This window comes from Leopardus geoffroyi, chromosome B3, assembly GCF_018350155.1.
Source record: "Leopardus geoffroyi isolate Oge1 chromosome B3, O.geoffroyi_Oge1_pat1.0, whole genome shotgun sequence".
In the NCBI taxonomy this organism is placed as follows: domain Eukaryota; kingdom Metazoa; phylum Chordata; class Mammalia; order Carnivora; family Felidae; genus Leopardus; species Leopardus geoffroyi.
The window spans coordinates 42304871-42329350 of record NC_059337.1 but is presented as its reverse complement, the minus strand read 5'-3'; the positions used below and the strand labels follow the sequence as shown (position 1 = coordinate 42329350).

The 24480-nt window shown below is 44.4% G+C and overlaps 1 protein-coding gene across 13 annotated transcripts in view; it reads left to right on the top strand.

Annotated features, from left to right (window-relative positions):
* Positions 1 to 24480, top strand: part of TLN2 (talin 2) — a 437549-nt gene that overhangs the window by 401367 nt on the left and 11702 nt on the right. For all 13 annotated transcript variants that reach the window (XM_045449534.1, XM_045449533.1, XM_045449530.1 and 10 more), the window contains 4 exons: positions 148 to 333; positions 4197 to 4304; positions 15336 to 15441; positions 16331 to 16455. In XM_045449534.1, coding sequence (XP_045305490.1) covers positions 148 to 333; positions 4197 to 4304; positions 15336 to 15441; positions 16331 to 16455 — 525 coding nt within the window. The remainder of the gene's footprint in view (positions 1 to 147; positions 334 to 4196; positions 4305 to 15335; positions 15442 to 16330; positions 16456 to 24480) is intronic.

Sequence of the window (24480 nt, the reverse complement as noted above, 5' to 3'; positions counted from 1 at the left end):
ATTTCCTGCCATTTGACGGTTTCTTCCTGTTGCTGGCTCAGTTTTCAGACCGTGAGCAGCATCCTGGTCAGAGAAGAACCAATTATTTTTGTCTTTGTCTTTTTTCTTTCATTTTTTTTTTCCACCTGTTGTATTTCCAACTTCCAGGTGTTCCAGTCAAAAGAGGTGCCTGAAAAGACATCATCACCCGAAGAATCGATAAGGATGACGAAAGGCATCACCATGGCAACAGCCAAAGCCGTGGCCGCTGGGAACTCATGCAGACAGGAGGATGTGATTGCCACCGCCAACCTGAGCCGGAAAGCTGTGTCAGATATGCTGACGGCTTGTAAGGTAAAGGCCTTGGCGTTGTTTTGGGTGGCCGGATGATGCCCTGTCATGACTATTTGGTTTAGTCTGGAGCCAGGGAGGGGCCGGCCGTGTGCAGGAGGGAGCAGCTCAGTGCCTCAAACTCGGTGATGAAATGCGTGAAGAGCCCACGGGAAATGACTCTCCAGGGTAGTTTTGTGTTTGAGAGGGGATGGAGTCGGCCTGCTAACTCACCCTCCCACTTTTCCTCTCCGTTCTTGCCAAGTAGGCAGGATGCCTGCTCTGACAGAGGTGAAGAGGCTCCTGGCCCTCTGCACAAAAAACACATCCCACTTGTACCTGCCCCCCTTTCCAGCCTCTGCAGGTCAGCATTCTGGGCCAGGAGAGGTTCTGCCATGACTGGGGGAGGAAGTGAGTCAGAGGAACAAGACAGAATGTTGGGGAACAGCCTTTTTCGCTATCTGTGCCAGACATCTTGCAGAAACTCTCGTGATCCTTGGCTAGACAAGCAGGGTAGCTGCCCTGAGCCCATCCTTGGTGAGCGCGCTGGTGGGACCTGACCATTACAAGCTTTACTTTATTATTTTTTTAATCTATTAAGAAAGTGAGTCATAAGAGCCCTCCCACGCCCCCCCCCCCCCTTGAGCACCCCACACCAGACCTTCACCCTTCTGGGGACAGCTGGGTCCCAGAGACTCTGGCTTCTGCTCAGATTGATTGATAACCCCCCACCATGGTGAGCGGGTTGGGGATGAGTCACAGAAGTTGAAAAAGCAGCTGTTGCAGCTTGGGGTCTGAAGAGACAGGGCCGTTCTTTGTGGGGAAGTCAGTTGTGGGAGAGCTGGCGCCAGGTCCAATGAGCAGGTAGGATGAGTGAAAGGTGACTGGGGAGAGGGACGGTGAGGCAGCCAGCCTGAAGGAATGGGTGTGTGAGGACCAGGCATGGGAGACTGTGGGGGAGGGGGGCGTTGGGGGAGGAGAAGACAGTAGAAGGTGGTAGGGCCACTTTCATGGGGGACCATGTGTGCTGTGCCAGGGATTTAGACTCTCCTAAAGCCGTACGTGTTTGCAGTTATGATGTACTTAATGGAATCTGCCCTGTCAGAAGTGACAACTTTCCAGAGGGGTTATGGCCTCAATCAGAAAATAGTACTTTTCTAGCAAGGTAAGGTCTGAATGCCACCATGACATGCAGGGAAGGCTGGCATGCATATTCTGTCATTGGATCCTGGAGGGGAAGGGCACCAGGGATTACCCCAAGTTGATGGATGATTAAACAGGCTTGGGGAGTTTAAGGGGAATGACCATAGTCACACAGCTGTTTCCTCTCTTAAGGACGCTGAGGTTGTTGAGTGACAAGTGCTTTGTCTCCGTGTTATAGACCTGAAATGAAAAGGGGAAATAGATTAAGGGGGAAAGGGAAGGCGGCTCGATTTTCAAGTCCCTTTCTGACACACATACCCCTGTTCTCGGGGGAGGAGGATAAGGACAGGTGCCATTTGCACAGCCTCTGCTCCTCTCTGTCTTCCTGCCCCCGGATCAGGCCACCCTGACTTTGCAGGACAAAATAACAGCCGGAGCTTCATACCTCAAAGCCAGACTTGGATGACAAGTGTCAGTGCTGAGCTCTGAGACTTCTGTTAGGAGAGCACTTATTTAGCAGACTTAGTGCAGCAAGGAAATGAGGCAGCTTGCCAGAAAGGACGTGCAATAAGGAGTATATAGAAAACCAGGGAGGCCAAGCAGTGGATCAAGAAGAAGCCCTTATATCCAGCCAGAAGGCCAACTTGGCATGTTGGAGCACTGCCTTTGGGGCCGAGCAGGGTGGCTGGGGCAAAAAGGGAAGCGCAGGAAGTTACATCCTGGCTCATTTTCTCAGAAAAGGAGGATTACACTAAATGCTCAGGTGGCGACAAGGGCTGCCCCACACCCTGAGTTAATTCTTGTGTCTGTTTCTCGTCTTACTTACATGTGCGTATGTCTGCACTATATACAATACAATCAACTATTACAGCTAATGTCGTCTGGCTCTGGTCTCTGGTGCTCTGAGTCCTTATAACTGACTCTTTAATGACCACAAATACTCTGTCAATGGATATAATTTTACCCTCTTACCAGAAATTTCAGTTGTCTGCATTTTTAAATAATGCATAAACCGTACCGCCAGGAACATCTTTGGTCATACCTGTTTTTTCCATGCTTTGAATAATTTCCTTAGGCACGTCTCCCAGGAGTGGAATTAGTCAGATGGTCTGGCATTTTAATTCGTGCCAGATTGCTCTCCCAAAGAGTTCTGCCTGGACAAGAGCACCCACCCTCAGTCCCCATACAACTCTAAATTGGGGTCTGACACACTCCATACCAGAGGTAGCATCATAGCCTGTGTCCTCCCCAAGACATGGGCTCCATTCTCACACTTGGAGACACAGGGCAGTGGTTAAAGGCACGGCCCGTTAGTCCTCAGGTGGGCAAAACTGAGCTCAGTAATGATAGATCCTGGCCACTCAGATTATCCTCACTCTTTCTGGAGTGTATTGGGGGAGCGGGTGAGGGGAGCACCCACAGGTGTTCCCGCCAGCATCCCCCAATCCCAGACGGAAAGGCTTGAGCGGAACAAACGTGAAGGCTAGTCACTATCCCCCACCACTTTGGGGGGTGATTCATACGTGTCCCGGTTTGCGATGTATTTGCAGTTTTTAATGTGTTCTTGTAAGCCCCAAGTTCTTTCCAGGGTAAGGCTTTAGAAGGAAGAAAGGCTGGGCAGGGTTGCCAGATTTAGCAAATAAAAAATGGCGTTTCTCAAATTAACATTAAAAATTGTTTTATTGTGGGGGCGCCTGGGTGGCGCAGTCGGTTAAGCGTCCGACTTCAGCCAGGTCACGATCTCACGGTCCGTGAGTTCGAGCCCCGCGTCGGGCTCTGGGCTGATGGCTCAGAGCCTGGAGCCTGTTTCCGATTCTGTGTCTCCCTCTCTCTCTCTGCCCCTCCCCCGTTCATGCTCTGTCTCTCTCTGTCCCAAAAATAAAAAAAAATTAAAAAAAAATGTTGAAAAAAAAAATTGTTTTATTGTTTCTTCAAAAATACAGTTACCTGTGATTAACCTGGTAACCCTGTGAATGGGCGTGTCATCTGTTATATCAGGATTGAATGAAGCCAACAGGTCACAAGTGCAAGAGAAAAAGCACAGGGTGCTGTATTAACCATATGTCCTTGTTTGCTTATCTCACCGCGCATAATGTGAGATGAGTTATTTACGGCCCCTCTGAGGGGAGTGGGGAGCTTACCATCTGAAGTTTCCCAAGAGCCAGAGGAGACATTGTGAGTGCAGCATGGTCAGGCCACGGAGTGAGGGCCTGAGCGTGATCAGCCTGTGAACAGAGAGGGGCTTCAGGAACCGCCCCCTCCCCTTCCTGCTGGAGAAAGGCAGGCACACCCTGGGACAGGCAGCACATGTCCTGCTGTAAGCCCTAATCATGACCCTTTCCTGGGCTTCTTAGTGCACGTGGAATTTCTTACAATGCAATAGAAGGGGACAGGGAGAAAGGATGGGAGGAGGGACAGGACTCAGGTGCTTCTGTCTGGCTCCAGGGCACTGAAAAAGGCAAGACACAAAATGTGGTGAGAGAACCTGCCATGGACACAGGTGTGAGGTTAACAGGAGAACACGGAGGTAGGCCACCTTCTCTATCCAGGGAGTCACGGAAGGCTTCTCAGGGAGGTCGCTGAGGGCAAGGCAGAGGGAATTCCAGAATCAAGGTCTCCTCCCTCTGGGGTGCAGGGCTGGTCAGCACTGCTAGGCAGGTGCCTTCCCCTCCCCTCTTACTCCTTGGTCCACTCACCAGCTGGCTCTTCCTGTTTAAGATGTCCACATTCCTTTCTCTCCCCAGCAAGCATCCTTTCACCCTGATGTCAGCGAGGAGGTGCGCACGAGAGCCTTGCGATACGGGACGGAGTGCACCCTTGGCTACCTGGACCTTCTCGAGCACGTCTTGGTGGTGAGGAGGGGCGTGGGCCGGGCCAGGACGGGGGAAGAGCTTGTTCAGATGCAGACCATCCTTTCCTCAGGAAAGTACCTCGTAGAGCGCTGTGCGGGCTCCACTTGGGAGACTGGGGGTGGATGGAGCTAGCAAGTGCCCAGCATCACACTGCTTCAGCACATCGAGATGAAAGAAGGCTCTAGAAGAAGCTGCAGTTAGCATCCAGGAGAGTCAGGCTGTCTCTTGGCACCAAAGAGGCAAGAATAGCATGCCAGAGGGTGGGACAGGCAAAGCCACCACTGAAACAACGTTGGGAGGTCCTGTTAGGAAGACCCCAGTCCATCCTGAGAGGACAGGGAAAGCTCCAGAAAGAGCCACCCTGGCCTCCATGACGAGTTAAGGAGAAATTTCACCTGTGCTGCAGGTGACCTACCAGCCTCTTATCCTTGAATGAGTACTCAGACCACACTGAGAATGATGCCTCCTTTCCTCTGATGACCTTCCTGTCAGCCTAGAGTGCCCACCTGGAGCTGAGACAGAAGGCTGGTAGGGAAAATTCCAGAAGGGGAGGTGGGGACAGTGGTCATGGCTTATAGGGACTGTCTACATGGGAGCCTTGGGCTTGTATTGACTTAGGTTCCCCACAGATCCTAAGGGCCAAACTCTGAGCAACCGAGAAATGTATTTGCTATGTGTCTCTCTCTGTCAAAACCCACCATGGGGAGGTCTGCCGCAGGCCCTGAGAGAATTTGTCCAGGAGTCAGACACAGCCTCCGAAGAGAATTGACGATGCCCCACATTCCCTTACTGCTCCTTCCCAAACCTTAAAAACAAAACAAACAAACAAAACAAAACAAAAAAAGATCACCACCAGGCCACAGACAACTGTAAACCTTTCATTTGTGGAGCCCTGAGATTTTTCATTTTGTCCTTGCGCTAATATATGAGGCTAGCAAGGCAAAGGAAGGATCCCGAGAAGTTCGGCCCCTTGCTTGAGGTCACCTAGCTACTAGGACAGTCCTGGAACCGAATCCCAATTCTTACTACTTCCAGGCCCATGCTCATTCCAGCACTTCACTGCCACCTTGAAATTAAATTACCTCCCGATGTTAAACATGTTAGGTCTCTTAGGGAGGGAGCATTACTTTGATTCTTCACCCAGGTTAAGTGTGGTCTGTGTGAAAGTGTATCTTCTGTGAGTGGAGGCACTCTGGGGTTACTAACATTGTGTTCCAAAAGCCCTGAACTCCGGTGACTAGAAAACTGTATCATCTCATGTGGGCCTAGAAAACGCGTTGGCCAGTCCTTGTTCACAAGGCACGAGCCTCTGCCGCCAAACTAACTTTCTGCGTTAGAACAGAGTTAAAGTGTTCAGTCCGGAGCATGCGTATTAGCAGGAAATTCAGGGTATTCAGAATGAAGCCAGCAAGGCTTCCAAAAGGCATTTTTTTCTTGGTGGAATCGTATAGTCTTAGTCATGTAGAACCTTGTTCTATCAGAAAATTAGGAGTTGCAGCAGAAGCAGTGTTAGGCTTAGGTTTAGAATCTTTGCATTCGATTCCCAGCTGTGCCACGTAAATAGCCGCATGACTACTGCTTTGTCCAGACTTGAGTTTCCTCGGATGGTAAACAGTGTCAGGAATCCGTGAGAATGTCAGGAAGATCGGGCTTCGGGGCTCAGCTCACGTGTGCTTTCCACCCACAGGGTGCCCATTTCCCATATTGCTTTCTGTCTCAGACTTTTTTTTTTCCTCTTAATCATTTATTGGAAGGGAAGAAAATACTGGGATTTTCGTATTCATTTAAATGAGGGATCCTCATTTTGCCCCTTTGCCCCCGCTCCATTTCTTTTTTTCTCTTTTTTTTTTTTTTTATAAAAATTTTTTTTTCAACGTTTATTTATTTTGGGGACAGAGAGAGACAGAGCATGAACGGGAGAGGGGCAGAGAGAGAGGGAGACACAGAATCAGAAACAGGCTCCAGGCTCTGAGCCATCAGCCCAGAGCCCAACGCGGGGCTCGAACTCACGGACCGCGAGATCGCGACCTGGCTGAAGTCGGACGCTTAACCGACTGCGCCACCCAGGCGCCCCTTTTTTTTTTTTTTTTTTTTTAATGTTTGGTTATTTTTGAGGCAGAGACAGAGCATGAGCACGGGAAGGGCAGAGAGACAAGGAGACACAGAATCCAAAGCAGGCTCTAGGCTCTGAGTTGTCAGCACAGAGCCCGACGCAGGGCTCGAATCCATGAACCGTGAAATTGTGACCCAAGCCAAAGTCAGATGCCCAACCGACTGAGCCACCCAGGCACCCCTCTCTAGCTCCATTTATTGAGCAAACCCTATGTCTTGTAGCACCTATGCCTGTATCTGTGCGGGGCTGATCATTTACCTCACGCCTGTAGGTCCAGGCCTCAGGCACATTGCCCTCAGGCTGGTGCTTTCCGGGTTTGCTGTGGTGAGCCATGTACCAGGAATGTCACTGCAGAGGCATCTACCTCCACCTATGTCTCTGACAAAGCCACACCCTGGATAAAAAGGAGGCAACAGCCTTTAAGGTGTCTAATGGACTGAAGGTCTCCTGTCATGCTCTGCAGCAACAAGACAGCTTATACCTGGGAGAGGAGTTTTGCCTTCATGAGGAGGGGCAGGGGCCAGCACTTGAGAAACTTTCCCAAGGGGGGAAGAAAAATGGAACCCTCAGAGGGTCCCCTCCCACCTCAAGCCAACTTTAGACCCTTTGCCAGTATCTGGGAGCCAGATGTCACATCTACCAAAGGGATACCCACCCGCCTGTCTCTGACCTCTTCTCTCCATGTGCATCTTGTTTGGGTGAGCAAAAGAAGACAAGGCCTCTAGGGGTTGGGTGGATGATTGGCCTCTTTGCCCGAGAAAAGGCTAAGAGGTCCACTGCCTCCATGAACATTACGTAGGGAAGCTGTAGTAGCCATTCCCAGTCCACACATTCAGAGACCCCAGTTTTATGGCCGATTAATTACTGTATCAGGCATCGGGCCTAATGATAATCATCAGGTTTTTCTGGAAGAGGAAGAAGGGCACTTGGTGCATGGAAACCCCACATAATGTGTGATTTGGGAGATTAACTATGGAGGACAGAGCTTAGCAAGAACGGGAGCATCCACTCCCTTCTTTTTCTGGGCCCAGGCAAGAGCGATTGCACTTTGCAGTAGATGTGCTGCTCTTGTGGCTGCTCATATTAGTTGATGGGTTTTCTGGTACGAGTTCTTCCTTGTATTTATTAGAGAAATGAGACTCTTAAGCCTTATGTGTTGTCAAGTTGGATGGTCGAGGTGACTGTTAAAAGCCTGCCATCTGAGTTTCTCTTCATCTTTCATACTTTCTATACTTCATCTTTCTATACGGTCTTCATCATTGTGACGGAGAATCATGGTGGAAGTAGAAACGTCTTGTTTCCCCAGAGCTGTTTTGAGGTATATTTTGTGAAGGTAGCTAGTGCTAAAGAGAAATCATTAATAGAAAGAAAGCCTGAATGGCGTTAAAAATGGTATAAAACATGCAGAACTTGTCTCATCTTTTGCAAGGTTGTTTCTGCCTCCTCATGACAGGTACTGATGGTTCCGACTTGAGGGAAATGTGAATGAATTAGCATCATACCTTTATTTGTTCTTATATTTAGGTTTGTCTCTTTGGAACGCTGGACATAATCTTTGAAGGTTATTTTCTAATAAAAACATAGCAAGAGAGCAAGCCTTCCCCGGGGATTATCATAAACATAGGAAAAATAGCAGTTCATAACTGAAAATTGCAGAAGTCCTGTGACAGCGTTCTTTCACTCTGCTGTGGACATTTGTAGTTTTCTTGGGCCTGCAGCTGAGAATAAGTTCATCTCTCATATCGTTAGCCCTAATTCTTCCTCCAAAGCAGACTGAGAAGAAATCTGGACCAACACGAGGCCCACGTGTGGAAGATTATACACCAGTGAGGGGCCCAGGAGCCACAAGACTGAGGCAGTGCTGGTGGAGAACCCAGCAAGGAATAAGGAAAATGGAGACGCACAAACAGGGAAGTTAGCATTCATGTCAGATACTAAATTGGCTCCTAGAGGGTGATGAATAAAGAAACAGTTAAAAAACTAGAGATTTTCACATGAACACACAGCATTCTGTTCTCCTCTTCGTTTCTGGTCTTCATGGGATGGCTACAGCATCTCCATTCTGAAAAGAAAGTTAACTTAAAACTATAACAGGAGATGGGGCGCCTGGATGGCTCAGTCACTTAAGCGTCCAACTCTTGATTTTGGCTCAGGTCACGATCTCATGGTTTGTGGGATCAAGCCCCGCCTCAGACTCTGTGCTGACAGCACGGTGCCTGCTTCGGATTCTTCTCTGTCCGTCTCTGCTCCTCCCCTGCTTGTGCTCTCTCTCTCTCTCAAAATAATTACACTTAAAAACAATTTAAAAAATACAAATAAATTTTAAAAACTGTAACAGGAGATCTTGAGATAGCCCCTTGGATCTCTTGTAAAGTTGACGTCTTGTTTTAATTGTTGAAAGAGAACTAGTAAGATTCTTGAAAGCTGAAGAAAGGCCAGATAATTGTCTAATTTTTACAAAAAGGGAAAGAAGTAGAAATTAAGGTTTGGAGACAGTGTCCAGCGATTTACATAAATAAACTGAGGTCATTTTCAGCTGGTCAAGGAGCTTCTTTAGTGAGCTGCTGCTTTTCTTAAATTAAGGCACATCAAAATGTGGGGAAAGTTATGCTGCTTCAGTCTTGTTCGATTTAAATATGTTAGGGCCAAGGATTCTTAACTTTCATGGCTGGTTTGTATATTTCAGTTTTCACTTTTGAAAGAGCTTCAAAATACAGAAAATCATATCAACATCCATGTGCCCACCCTCTATAATTAGCTAACTTTGTTAATGCTTTGTCCTATTTGGTTTAGATCCCTACTTTAAAAAATATATATCAATAATTTTTTATCTGTTATCAATCCCATTCTCCTTTTTTCTCAGGCACAAATAACTATCATGATTTTAGCATTCTTAGACCCCTTGGAGCTGAAAGTCCATCTCCTGCCTCCCACTACCAGCATCAGAGAAACCGCAGCACATTACACGCACAAAATTGTTCCTTAAACTGTTAAGAGGGTCCCCAGACCCAAATGCCCAGCTGGATTCTTGGGGAATTTAGAAACTCCAAATCAAGAACCCCTGCTTGGGGAATCCTTTCCTTTGGAGAATCTAGTTAGCAATTAACAAATAATGGGATCCAGTTTAGGCAGAGCCCTGTCCCTGCTGTCCAGGGAGCTGCTCTGTGAAGCTTTAGACACGCCCATGTGAGCACTGTTGGCCTCCTGCATTTGCTCTCTGCTGGTTTGTCATCGTAGGTTTGTACTGCAAGAGGCAGCCACATTGCCTCTGTAGCAACCACAGTTCAATATTGCTGCTAAACCACAATGTGAGATCTTTGACAGCCTTAAAATTACCCTCGCTTCCACTAGCAGAGCTTTAATTTGGTTCCGTCTCTTGTCTGCTGTTAGAAATCATGTTGACTTAATGGCAGAATAAAAATAGAACTCCTTTCCTCCTGCCTTGTCTGAATAGGATACTTTACCATAGGACTTGTAATATCTCAGAGCCAGAGTATATGAAGAAGTGGCTCTCTCTCTCTCACCCTCCAGGCTCTTCTTTTTAAAGACAGAAGTCTTTAATCACTCCACTTTGATGATGTAAGTGAATTTGCCCACCACACCCCTAACTTTTTTTCCAGCTTTATTGAACCATAACTAACATACAATAAACAGATATTTAAAGTGTGCATTTTGAGTATTCATATGTGAATATATCCTTGAAAGCATCACCACAATCAAAATAACGAATGTATCCATTACTCCTCCGAATTTCTAGGCCACTGCTGATCTTTTTGTTATTATAGATCTGTTTATACTTTCTAGACTTTTATGTAAACGGGATGTATAGCACATACTTTTCTTTGTTTTGGTTCTTTCACTCAGCATCAATATTTTCAATTCTATCCATCTTGTTATGTGTAACAATAATTTGTCCCCTTTTATTGCTAAGTAGTATTCCATCAAATGGATCTGCCATACTTGTCCATCATTAGGTGAAGAGACAAATATTTAAGTTGTTTCTAGCTTCTGATTACTAATAAAACTGCCAAGACCATTCTCTGTATAAATCTCTGAGCCTGAATTTGTTCATTTCTCTCAGATAAATACCTGGATGTGGAATACTTATAAAATAGGGTATGCATTTTTTTTTTTCCTTTCTTGGGAAACTTTTTTATAGTAGTTATACTATTTTACATTTCCTCCAGCAGAGTAGGAGAGTTCGGGTTGCTCCACACCCTTGTCAACACTTAAAATGGTCTGTCTTTTCAATTTTAGTCATTCTAGTGGGTGTGCAGTGGTGTCTCACTGTGGTTTTAATGTACGTTGTTGAGTATCTTTTTTAATGCCCCTGTGTGCCCTCTGTATGTCTTTTTTGGTGAAGTCCCTATTGAGATGTTTTTGGCTGTTTTTCATTGGGTTTGTCTTATTATGGAATTTTGAGAATTTTTTACATTTTCTAGATACAAATTGTGAAATTTTTTTTAATCCTTTCTCTTAGGGTGTGGTTTGCCTTGTCGTTTTCATAACAACGTCTGGAGAGAGATGGAAATGTGTGTTATTAAAAAAGAAAGTAACAATGCTGCAGAGAGTTAAGGAAACAAAAAGCTCAGATAAAACTTGAAAAAATAGGAAAGTAAAGCCAAAATAGATCTTATATCCCAAATAATTAAACACAGAAGATGAATTGAATGTTTGTTTGCATCAGTTATGTTTGCAAATTATTTTTAGGATTATATCCCGGTATAAGGGAAGAAAAAATAATTTTCTCTCTACACTTCAGAGTTCTTGCCCGAGACCCTGTGTAGTGAGGCAGATTAACAAGAGAAAAACAAATACCTTGTGTACCTCATGGATGCATAGCAGATATCCAGGGGAAAAATGAGTAACTACATAGGTGGCCTAAACCACTGGCTTAAATACCATGTTCAGTTCAGTGAAAAAAAAAGGTGTGTAATTGGTTTGGGACAGGTGATGGGAGGTTGCCAGGAAAAACCTCCTGGAGGTTGCCAGGAGATTATGCAGATTTAAATCTGTGCCTTCTCCTCTGATAAATTCTCTCGTGATAAAGAGTCAACCTTCTCTTCAGGCAGGGAGAGGGAGACACTGTAAACAGAGGAAGATTTGCTTTGTCACTGTAAATTTCTCTTTCACAAGAGTAACTTCTACTCTGTTTTCAGAGCCTCTCCCGTGTCTATTTCTCAACAATAATTAGCCCAAAACAATCCGTATACCAAAGAGGTTATTTCGGGGTGCCATGCTCTGCTACCTCTCACCAGCTTCCTGTTCTTTTATTTGCATGCCCGATTGATTCTCTTTTGAGCAGCCCTATTGAGGTGTAATTGGCGTACGACAGAATTTTCCCATTTCAGGCATTAAATTAATTGTTTTTTTCCTGTCTTTACAGAGCTGTGCACCTATCACAAAATATTAGAATATTTGCATCACCCCAAAAAAGAAACCTCATACCCTTAAGCAGTCGTTCATTGCCCTCACTCCAATTCTAAGACCTAGACAAACACTAATCTCTTTCTGCCTCTGTATATTTGCCTATTCTGGACTTCTCATATAAATGGAATCACACAGTATATGGTCTTTTGTGACTGCTTCTTTAAATTAGCATAATGTTTTTAAAGTTATAAAACATAAACTTCCAAGTTCATGATTTTTAAAGTTTTCAAGCCTAATTTATATTTTGTCCTCAGAGAATCCTTACCAAATCTGAGATCACTAAGATTATTTTCTTTGGTTTGCTTCTGTATAGTTTTAATTCTTATATTTAGGTTTAGATGTGGGGAAAGGGCCAGGGTTCATACTCCTACGTATGGCTATCCAATTGTTCCATCATCATTTGTTGAAAAGAATTATTCTGTCCCCATTGAATTAAAGGCATCTGAGCACACTTAATGACAATCAGTTGACTATATATGTGAAATCTAGTTCTGGACTCTTTTCTGCTCCATTGATCTATATGTCCAAGTACCAATATCATGATGTCTTGATTACTACTACTTTATATGAATGTTAAAATCTGGTAGTTGAAGGCTTTTAATTTGGTTCTTTTTCAAAATAGTTTTAGCTCTTCTATGTGCTTTGCATTCCATATCATCATGTAAATATCTAAAAAAAAAAAGCTTTTGGGGTTTTGACTGGGATTGTGGGGGAGATTTGAGGGTAATTGACATTTTAAGAGTGTTCTAATCCATAAACATGGCATGTATCTCCATTTAGTTAGGTCTCCTTTAATAATTTCAACAATGTTTATAATTTTTAGGATTCAGGTCTTGCACATGTGTTGTTGCATTTAGCACTAGGTGTTTCATAATTTTTATGGTGTTATAAACGATACTGCTTTTTAAAAATTCTTATTTTTTTATTGCTGTTGAACCTAAAAATATAATTGATACTAGTATATTGATTGACCTTATAGCCTGTCACCTTGCTATACTCACTTATTCTAGAAGCTTTTGTTTACATATGCCTCAGAATTTTCTATATAGACATTCACATTATTTGTAAAGAAAGATTCTTTTACTTCTTCTTTTCCATCTCTGTACCATTTACTTATTTTTCTTGCCTTATTGCACTGTCCAGGAATGTTGGTACAATACTGATAAGGGTGTGAGATCAAACATCCTTACCATATTCTTGATCTTAGGTAGGGAATGTTCAGTCTTTCATCATTTACTGTGAATCTCCCCATCATACTTTTAATTCTTTGCTTATGCTTGTTGTGTTGACCACCATGGATAAACCAACTAACCAACGAACAAGGCTATGGACCACTTAGCTTTTCAAACCCTGAGCCATAACCATTATTCACCTGGTGAACTTACAACATGTATTGTTTCAGGGGGGGAAAAAATAGTACAGGCCTTTGATTAAGTGGTGCCAAATGGTACCATTTGAGTCTAGGGCAGTGGTTCACAACTTTGGTTATATATAAGAATCACATGGGGGACTTTTAAAAACCCTGGTGCCCAAGCTGTACTTCAGTCCAATTCTATCAATAGCCCTGATGGGAATATATATTGTATCAAATTACATATTAACTTATGCAGTCTTACCACAAGTCGGTAACAAAAGGACTGTTGCTATGCCTATTTACTAGGCAATTTACTTACACTGAGGCTTAGAAGAAAAGTAACTAGACCAGGGTTACATAGGTAAATTGACTCTAGAACCTATACTTAACTAAACTGCCTACCCCTGGCTGTATTAGAAAATAAAAGACACTTAACTTCCTCCCCCCACCTCTCCATGGTTCTAGTGTTTTAGAACTGGTCCATGAAGCTATCATATTAGGACTTGTCCCAATGGTATGTTGCTCTGTTTTTACCCATCCATTCATTTGTTCACTCGTTCTCAGAATTGTACTGAGTTCTTTTCTTTTCCTAAAAATTTTCTTCAAGTAATCTCTACACCCAACATAGGGCTTGAACCCACAACTCCCAAATCAAGAGCCAGATGCCCCTGTACTGAGTTCTTAGTATCTGCATAGTGATATGTATAAGTCCTAGGGTGAGAAAATAAGAGCAGGATAACTGAATTCATGGAACAGTAGCAAATAGAAAATAAATTTTAAAGATTGCCAAAGGAAGGAGGATGGTGATGGATGCATGTAAAGTGATGCTCAAAGACCTTTGACTAATCGGTTCAGGCATATAACACAATGTCTTCTACACACTGGTGTGGCCAGTGCTGGTCAAAGTATAATCCCACTAACTCCCCCAAACCCAGATTTTTTTTTAACCAGACTTACAGTTTTCTTTTATCTCTGGGGTCCAAAAGACTTCTTTTCCAGACTCCTAAGAATGAATATGGGACACCAAGAAGGGAATTAACATTTAACGAACACCTGCCGTGTTGGAGGCATTGTGCAGGGTGTTTCTTATGTGTTACTCCTTTTGATCTTTATGCCAATCCTGAGGAATAGGCATTATCCCAGCTTTACAGAGGAGAAAACAGGTTCTGAGGGGTTCATTAATCTGCCCAGCGTCCAAAACCAGGCACAAAGGAAGCCAGGTGTGTGAACACAAGTTTGTCCGGTTCCAAAGCGATGTTTATCCCTGGCTCGAGGCTTCAGAATTATCCAGAGAGAGGCAGCCGTTGTGCTTTGCTCCTGAAGGTTTGAGCATTTCTCAATCTGAAGAGTAGCACTGGGAAGCATGAGAAAGAAATGCAGAAAAAGAATGTTGGAAGAGGAATTTCAGAGTTAGGCAGGAGCAAGGTGATTTAAGTCAGAATGTAAATTTATGGGGAAGATCTCATCCCATTCTTGAGTGAATTGGAGAAGAAATCCTCACACAGGATATCCTATAAATTGGATTGGGTGTTGGATAGCCAATATCTTTTTTAACACCATCAAAAACCAAAAGGCAAAAAAGAAACTTAAAAAAACCTTTGAGCTAGTTCAAAAAAAAAAAGGAAAATCCTCAGAATCTCTCGCAGGAGAGCTTGCCGTCTGATCAGAAGGTTGTGCTTTCTTGGAACTTTGTCTCTGAGACCCCACCGGAGTCACATATTTCTTCTGGCCCCACATTTGTTTTGTCACAAGTACCATCTGACCTGTAACCTCAGGCTTTTGCGTTCACTCGGAATGTTCCTAAACTGTGCGTAATTTTTGTGTGCATATGTTTGGTTGATGTGCAAAAGAAAGGGCAAATAAAGGACACATAAGGACTTCATCTCACTTACGATCTTACAGAAATGTGTCCAGAGGGACCTTAGAAAAACTCGTAATTCCCAACTTTTCATTTCTCACAGGAAACTGAAGGCCAGTGAGCCTTAAGTGTTTTCCCCCAAGTTTCTGAAGTCACTGGGGTGGCAGAGTTGCCACTTCAAACCAGGTTGACCAACTCGGTTCACCAGTAAGAGTGTGCTTTCTGTCACAACGGCTACCATCTTTCTTATGCATTTGACTTATTCTTCATCCTCAGATTCTTCAGAAACCCAGCCCGGAACTCAAGCACCAGCTGGCTGCTTTCTCCAAGCGCGTCGCTGGTGCCGTGACTGAGCTCATCCAGGCAGCAGAAGCCATGAAAGGTAGGCTGGATGCTCTCATGTCATCTCGTGGGACACCACTCACTGGCCGTGAACTGAGCAAAGAAACCCCGCAGCCAACACAGGCCCTTTCTTGGTGAACGCAGTCAGAAGGAATACAGTAGGGTTTTTTTTTTTGTTGGGTTTTTTGGTTTGTTTTTTTTTTAGCAAATGAGAATAGAGTTAGAATTTCAAAGTAATATCCTCCTCAAGCAAGGCTCTTTTCCGGTCCTTTGATTAAGTACTTCCACTTAAATGGTACAATCCACCTAGAGCAGCTCACTTGTCTTAAGGGTATCGCCCTTTATTTTTATCTGCATTTGCCTTCATCAGAATATCCTCATTCAAATCATACAGTCCATGTCTAGGAAATGATACCATCTGCGTTACATTGTTTGCACACCCCCTTGTGGTCACATTAGAAGCAGTCACCTCACCAGAGCAAGGTTTTCTTACCAGGTTCCCTTTGTCTGAGTTGAGGTGAATGGTGGTTCTCCATGAGTCCCCAAGAGAAGAGGGTGACAAATCTGTGTGGTCCGCATAGTCTCAAGTATCTTGAAAATGGTTACTTGCGGTCATGAGCTTTAAGAAAGAGGTCAGAGTAAGGCTCGAGCTGGCCTTGAACCATGAGATCTTGATTTTTGACACTGCATCGATGAGTGCTCCTGCGATAGGGCTGTATACACAACTGACTTACACAAGCGACAGGATCAGATAGGAGCTCCCCTTCACCCAGCTGATCTCGGTGAGAGCTGGAGAGAAGATCCCTTAGGACGGTGCAACTAGTAGGCTGACAGAGCCTCCTTGCACGTAAATCCAGATATGGTTGGCAATGAAGCCACAGCCCTGCGGTCATAGCTACCAAGAATGACCCTCTTTGGACTGATTTTAGGAACAGAGTGGGTGGATCCAGAAGACCCAACTGTCATCGCGGAAACAGAATTACTGGGGGCTGCGGCATCCATTGAGGCTGCTGCTAAGAAGTTAGAGCAACTGAAGCCAAGAGCCAAACCGAAAGTGAGTGTCCGTGTGTGGCTGCTTGTCCGATGTCAATAGGTCTTCCCGTGGATGGCTGTGAAGTGAAGCTAGGTGTGCCCACAGGGAGCCTGTCCCCTTCCCCGTGGTTAGACTGGCAAGTGGCAGACCTGCTCTACCTGCCCAGCACCTTTTTACAGGGCATGGAAAAAAACCCATGGGTTGACCCTTCAGGTTAACCACCCAGAAAAATACCTTTGGGTATCCAAAGGAAGACTCCAGGGCACTTAGAATCTGAATTTAGTTCCATTATATAGAAAGCAGGTGTTAGATGCTTACTATGGAAAGTCCCTGTTACTGAAGGGGACGTTGTCACCCTCAAATTTTCTGGTTTCCATAATGCAGTGCAAATAGCAATGCTGGGTCTCTCCTTTTCTTCAAACCAATAAACGGTAATGTGGACCTCAAAGTGGACCTAGTAACAGACTTCCTCAGTATATGCTGGAGACTGGTGGGCTGGTATGTTTTCTCCATCTGTGTTGGTCATCTAGATAAATGTTTAAAACTTAAGTCGTTAAGGGGAGCCTGGGTGGCTCGGTTGGTTAAGCATCTGACTTCGTCTCAGGTCATGATCTCACGGTTTGTGGGTTCGAGTCCCGCGTTGGGCCCTGTGCTGACAGCTCAGAGCCTGGAGACTGCTCCGGTTTCTGTGTTTCCCTCTCTCTCTGCCCCTTGCCCGTTCATGCTCAGTCTCTCTGTAAAAAATAAATAAAAACATTTTTAAAAATGTAAAACTTAAGATGTTAAAGAGAAACAGCCATTTTAGGACTTACTCTAAGATGGGGCCGTAGGAAGGACAATTATACATAAAAGGATGGTGAGCTAGTGCTGTCCAGGGGCAAAGCCTAGTCCTGTCCAGAAGCAGTTACCTTTCACTCTACCTCCCACTGCTGTCTTCTCCCAGAAGACGGTGGAATCAGAGGAGGCCTCTTTTTCTTTGTATTCAAGCAAGTCCCTGCTGGTACCTATCACCTCACTTCTCTTCCAAGGACCCAAAAACATTAGGAGGTAAAATAAGGTTTTTCCCCTCAGAAAAAGCTGGATCCCCCAGATTAGGTATGCCTAAAACTCTACCATTTTTATAAAACCAGAAGATGGAGTCTGAGCCCTGAAATACACCAAACCACTCAAAAGCAGCACCCAGGTTAATGCTGCATGTAAAACAGACGTGAGCATGTAAGTGAATGTATTGAGCTTGGGAACCTTCTTAAAACCATTAAATTCTTAGAACCAGTCTCCCGATAGTTGCTGATAGTTGGTGAAGGCATTTCTGTAAATCTCTCATCAAGATGTAATTTAGGAGTTATGGCTTTCTGATTTGGGGGGTTACCAGGGTTCTCTCTACTAGCCTCTAACCTGAGGGTCTTAAGAGGTCTGAGATTGTCCTAGGTGTTCTCAACAAGTTTAAGAACTGGATGTGTGCATATAGGGGCAACTCCCACTTTCTGGCCTTGTCTTTATTTCTGCTTGATAAATCAGGTTAATTGCAAATGGAAAATGTGCATTCAACTAAGAAGCAAGCAACTGTTGACTAAGATTTGGAGGCTTTGTGTGTAATTTGTCTTCCCTTTTCCTCATCTGATTTAGCACACGTAGCCTCTCCTGGAGAGCTTGCGTCTGCTATTGCTGAAGTCATGTCAGTAGACACTGTTCTGGAGAATTAGCCTGGTGCTCATGTAACATTAGCACTTCCCCAGATTCTGAGAGCTCCTGTTTTAATCCCTCTCCTTTTGTCCTTTTGTAAGGTCCCTCTGTGCTCTGTCTCTGAGTCCTAATTGCCCTCTGTCCAGCCATTGATATACCTCGTGATTCTTGATCTGAAAAAAACCCAGCAATTAGAGGTCCTACCCCATAGCATTGTTGTTATAACAGTTAAATGAGATAATTTAAGAATACGGTGCCTAACTGAATAAGCAGTAACCAAAAAGATGCTTCAGAGACTTTTATCTACTACTTCCTAGGAGAATGCCTGAAAGAATAATTTTTCCATAGACCCATGAGCTGATGGCCTTAGCAAAAAGAAAATAAAAGACTCACACTGATTGAGTACCAAGTATGTGCTAAGCAGTGCTTTACAGGCGTTGGCTCATCGGGTCCTTGCAACGTGCCCACAAAGCAACACCTGTCCATGCAGAATCAGAGGCAAAATACCTTGCCAGAGTCAGGTGGCCTCGACTGATCTGGAAGCATTGTATGTGCGCTATGGATGCCACAGTCAGTTCATACCATTTTTCTGGGTTTAGCCAATGTCAGAAGCTGGGGCAGCTCCACAGGGAAGCTTTTTGGTTTGCCTATACCCTCTGAGCTGTTACTGCCACTTCCTGTGCAAAGGAGGAAATCCAGAGAGAAAGAAACCTGGGGGAGGGGAAGGGGTCGGGGCTGTTGCCTGTAGCCTTGTTTGTAGTAGGAAGAAGTTAGACGTGACCTGAGTGTCTCCTTGAAGAAAAAGTACACAGCTGTTGAGAATAATGTTGGTAGGACTGTTCGGTGTGCAGAGGATTCTGTTCATGGCATAAACGTAAAGTAAAAAAAACAAAACAGAACAAAAAAACAGGATGCAGAATTATGTGCTCGGTATAACTCTGTAAACAACACTTACATACAGAGGAGACAGGCGGGGAATGTACAAGAATGACAGTGGAATTCAGGGAGTGCCTGGGTTTTAAAATTTTGTAAAACAGTGTTTTAAAAATAAGAGCACTTAAAAAATAAGTGATGGCTGCAGTGGTGGATGCGTGGGTGCTCCCTGCACTGCCCTGGGGTCATCTAGCTTTTGTATTTACAGTGTGGCTCTTTACGGAGAGCCAAGGAATCCTTCGGTCAAGGTCAAAGTGGACATAACTGTTGATCTGAGTCTCTTCCTTGGGGACGCCTACCTTAGGCCGCTCCCCAATTCCTATTAGGAAGGGTGCTCAGTACTTTCTGAGTGCTTTCTGAGTACCCTCTGAGCTTACACCCTTACAATGATGTGAAGTCTTAGGCCACCCATTGGCCAGAGGCTCCTGACACATGGATTATATTATCGATAAAATTCTTTTAAAGAAATCTTCAACCCAAACCAGGGTTTTTGTACCTGTCTAGGAACAAAACCATCTGCTACGTGGTAATAACTGCCTAAAATCAGATATCTTCCTTACCTTTATAAAGGAATGCATTTCCCCAGTTTATCAGTCAGTGAAGCGTCCGACTCTTGATTTCAGCCCAGGTCATCATGATCTCGTGGTTGGTGAGATTGAGCCCCGCATCGGGCTCTGCCCTGTCAGTGGGGAGTCTGCTTGGGGTTCTCTCTCTCCCTGTCTCTCTGCCCCTCCCTGCACTCACACACACTCTGTCAAAATAAACATTTTTTTTTTTTAATTCCCAGTCTGACACCAAAAGCAGCCAGTCTTTTGTGGTTCATTGGTTCTCTCCATCCCCTTCCATAACTGAAAAAAAAAATAAGTAATCCCCAAGATACTGTGAATAAGCATTTGCTCTCACATTCCCATCTCGTAACTACACACAAACACACAAGCCCTTAGTAGAGAGCAAATAATGCTTTCCTTTCGTAACAGGAGAGCATTTACGCTGCTTAGAGGAATAGTATCGGGGATGGGCAATGTTTTATTTTGTTTGTTTGTTTGAATTCTTTTGCTCACCGCATTCTCAGGTCGCCTGTTTTAAAAGTAGAATGCTCCATGGTTTATGAAGATGATTCCTGGCACCTTTTCCCCCCTCAGGCCCTTAAAATCTCAGCACCTCTTTTTGCCTGGGATCTGCCAAACACAAATGACCAATTGGCACTGTTGGATCCACTGTTTTCTTGGGAAGATGGTATCAAAGGGAAAGGAGAGAAGGTCGGATGGTATTAAGGCTGGTGCGTGTACCTACAACGTTGCTAATGGTGTCGTTTCCACACTTACAGACAGACTGTGCTCCACAGAGAGGTAATGGACTTGCGGCAGTGGTGACCACCCCCTGCAGCCGTAGCCTGCAGTACTCTGCCTTTTCTCGAGCTCAGTCAAACCTGGATGCCTTTTCTGCAGGCCTCTGTGTGATATGTTTGATATATTAGGTTGTTATTTAATCCAACTATATATCAAACATATTCCTACAGTGTCTTGCCCTGTCTCCGGGGGTTCCTAATATAGTTTATAAGGCAACAGGAAAGCATATGTTAAACTCACAAGCAGATTTAGAAGACGGGGTGCTCATTCCATTTCATAATGTTATATTTCCGTTTTTTCTTGTAGCGTTTAAGACCTGTATCAGTGTCGCTAGATTCTTTTGTTTGTTGTAGAAACAAATCATAATTGTGGATGTTTGCGTAAGAGCTTGAGACATTATGTATAGCTTAGTTTTGTCAGTAATGAATCCTTAAGGGATATGCTCAGTGGAAAAAAAATGGAAGGTTCCAGGCCATGTTTGTGACATGGGCTAAAAGCATTATAACCCCCACACACGTAGATTTACATTTCATCCTCATCTTCAATTTAGAAATTAGTAATTTTCATAATCTAATTTCTAGCAAATATTTAAACACAGATCAACTCTCTGTAAATTTCCCTTCTGCCCGTAGTACCAAAACATATAAACCAAATCAGCCATACTAACTGTAGGGATGGTGAGTCACTAGGTTTATAAAAACCTCAGGACTAAATGTATCTAACAAAGATAGTGTGCACCCTGTCTGTCACATTTCCTGTAATAGGTTAACTGGTCAGTCGAAGTTGATAATATTTAGAATAAGCTGACAATCAGAAAGTAATTCCATGGCCTAATTGGGTGCAACAGGAAGTTTGGGATTATGAAACATTTTTTCTGGCACGCAGCAAGCCGCCTTTGGTTGGCTTTGACCTCCTCCTCATGGAAACGCCTGTGAAGTTTGTGAGTTCATTCTGATCTGTCTCAACAGAAGACTGAGCACTGCTTTCTGGAAAGAGAACCATTGTGCCAACAGCTCAGTCTTTTGGAGCAGAGAAGTGCTCTTTTAAGAGCACATTTGAGTATGTGTGTCAGCAATGCCCCACACAGGTGGCAAGCCAGTGGTTTGAACAGGTTGGTCAGGAAAGTTTCCCCTGTTATGTCTAGAAGCCATCTCCAAGTTGCTTGCAGTGAATGCATAGTGACAGCAGCAAAGTGATGACACAGGAGAGGGAAACGCAGTGTTGCAGTCCCAGCTTCCAGAGTTATAACGTGGAACCTGTCCCTGGGATCCTTGTCCACTGAGAACAGATCAGTTTGGAGGGTGTGCAAGATGCTGCCACCTTCACGCAGCCAGAGGACAGTGTTTGGGTTTTGACTGCAGTCAAAGTTATTGGACCAAAATGACAAACTGTCATGGGAAAGAGATGACAAGTTATTATAAATAACGAAAAAGAAAAACCCAGTTTAAAAGGGACTTGAGGGGAAACCCATTTGTTAAAACTGATGGGATTTTCTTAATTCTTTCTGTAATCTCGCTGTTGGCCAGCATGCTGTACTGATTAGCTGAGTGGATGGGAAGGGGCAGCCAGGTGTTCAGGGAGCAGTAGGAACAGATAGGACATTTTCTGTAAGGCTGAAGTGGGGGCTTTGAGCTCATTTGCCACTAGTGGCTGCCAGTCCCGGAGATGTAAAGAGTGTGAAAAGCAAAGGTGTGCGGGGAACTCAACCAGCCCGTGTTCCCAGGTGACTCCCGACCGTGTAGAACAGGAGGTCTTGTCACACTCTCGTCAGTTACATAGAGGATTCCTATCACAGCAGCGAATGGATCTGATCAAGATATTTGAAAGCATTCCATTATCTTTTTTGTCTGTGCTTCCTAAGTAAACACTCACATGACTTGTTTTGAAAGCACGATCATCTTTAATAATTTTTTCATCAAACAGAAGTAGCAATTAAAAGATCGTTTCAGTGGTGTTAGTTTTTATCAGGAAAAAGATAAAATAAAACAAATAAAACAACAGCTACCATGGGAAAACCACTCCTAAGATACGAATCGTGCAAGCTCGGACCTTTTCTAATGGATGCTGCATGAACATGCAGTTATTACCTGGGTACAAAGAGTGGTCCCTCCCCAAGTGGGAGGCAAAACCATTTGGCACTCCTTTCTCTCCATCATCCATTTTGACTGTTTACTGTTTGCCTAGGGCTTTCAGGGGAACGAGGCCAGCTGTCCAGGTTTGGGATCTGGGCAGGTCTAGTTATTCTAAGAATCTTCCCATTTATAAATTCTCATTTATAGTAAGAGTGGTGGTCCTAAAGACAACCCACCCATGTGGCCTCTAAAAGAAAAGCTGATTTGGCTCTTATACAGTTGAGTTTTTGGGTACAGGCTAAGGTCTCCCCCCAGGCACTTCTCAGTTCAATACCAGAAGCAAACTGGTAGCAGCCAAACTATTCCACTCAGGCTTCCAATTGGCAAGAAAATGCTTCCCTGGTGTTGTGTGTGTTCTTGGTGTTGGCCTCCTTTTTTCCCTCAAGTATATTTAAATTATATGCAAAATGTCCACACCTTTAAAAAATATTTCCAAAGTTGTTTTTTTTTTTTTTTTTTTAAGTGTCTGATGTGATATGACCTTGTTTTTAACAGCAAGCATTCTGCAGGACTTTGGGTAACACAGAACAAAGCACAATTTCTAAATGGAAAAATGGCACCATGAGTTGTGATCTGGTTTTTGTAGCCAGTTGTGAGAAAGGTGACCCCTGTGTTTATCAGCTCTTAGCAAGGCAGTCCCTTAAAGGAGGTTTACACAGAGGGAGGCGGACACCAGGGCAGGGACCTTTGGACCATCTCCTATGGATACCCTCAGCTACCTCACCTTCGAGCTCATGGTCCGGGAAGGGGCCATAGGGCTGCGGGGATGTAATTCACAAATAGCAAGTAAAAGGAGGACAGACCAAAACATTTTTTCTCTGGGCACCATGTGCCCCACAACCCGTCAGGGAGAAGGTTGGCCAAGATGCGGCATGAGGGAGGCAGGGTTTCTCCATGGAGGAGACTAAGAGAATAAGGAAGAGAGAAAGTCAGCACCTTCTTAAGAAATGTTTAATTTGGAACTGTAGCACGTCTAGGCTACAGGACCAAGAGAGCTGAGGTTCCTCCGTAAGTAACGAATAGAAAACTGATTGATACCTGGAGAAAGGCAGCAAATTCTCTGTGGTCAGAAAGTGCAGGGCACTGACTAGAACCCCAGATTGCCCATCTCCTTTGGGGGGGTTGAGGCAGAAGCTGGAAGCAGTGCCAGTCGGTATCATGTGTTACTTGAAACTTCATTCATCACTGGTGTATTATGGGTTTTATTTATAGTTATTTTAGGCTGTCATCAGAAGTGGCAGTTAGACCCTTTCTCCAAATGATGAGCGGAAAATGGTTCAGAGAGGGAAAACAGACTAGCTTAGCACCAAGTCTAAAAAGAACAGTTTTTAAAACCACAGAACACGAAGGTAGTAAGAGAAGTCACCATGAAATTAATTGTTAGGAATTGTTGAGCATTTGCTGTGAGTCAGTTGTGCTCTATATGTGTTTATAATGTACTTATAACAACCCTATCAGGTAGGAGGGAAGGCAGGTTCAGAAAATGAATTGCTCCAAAGGTTATGTCCTCAGAATGCCTGAAAGGCCAAAAGGCAAAATACAAACTGAGTAAAGACCTCCCCTTTCCCTTCCCTTCTCTTCTCCCCCTTCGTACCCCAGTAGAACCTCAAGCTCCTGAGACACATTAGATCAAACAGAACAAGACAAGAGCCTCACATGTTCTTCTGAGCACAGGAAGCAGGCATCAAGAGAGCCAGCCCAAAACGTGGCCTTTCCCCAGAGGCACTTCCCCAGACCTCCAACTGTTTAAAAGAGAAGCTCTGCAGGAGATCACCAAACAGGAAAAATACCAGCAAAAGGGTGCTTGGGACTTTCCCAAAGCTACCAGAAAGTCAAGATGAGGATAGGTCTATCCTCTGCTAGGGCTTAGTGGACAGTCCAGGAGGGACAGCTCCTGAGGGCTGGCGGTGAGCTGGCCAGTGCTTTCTTACAGTGAAGGGGAGCAGGGA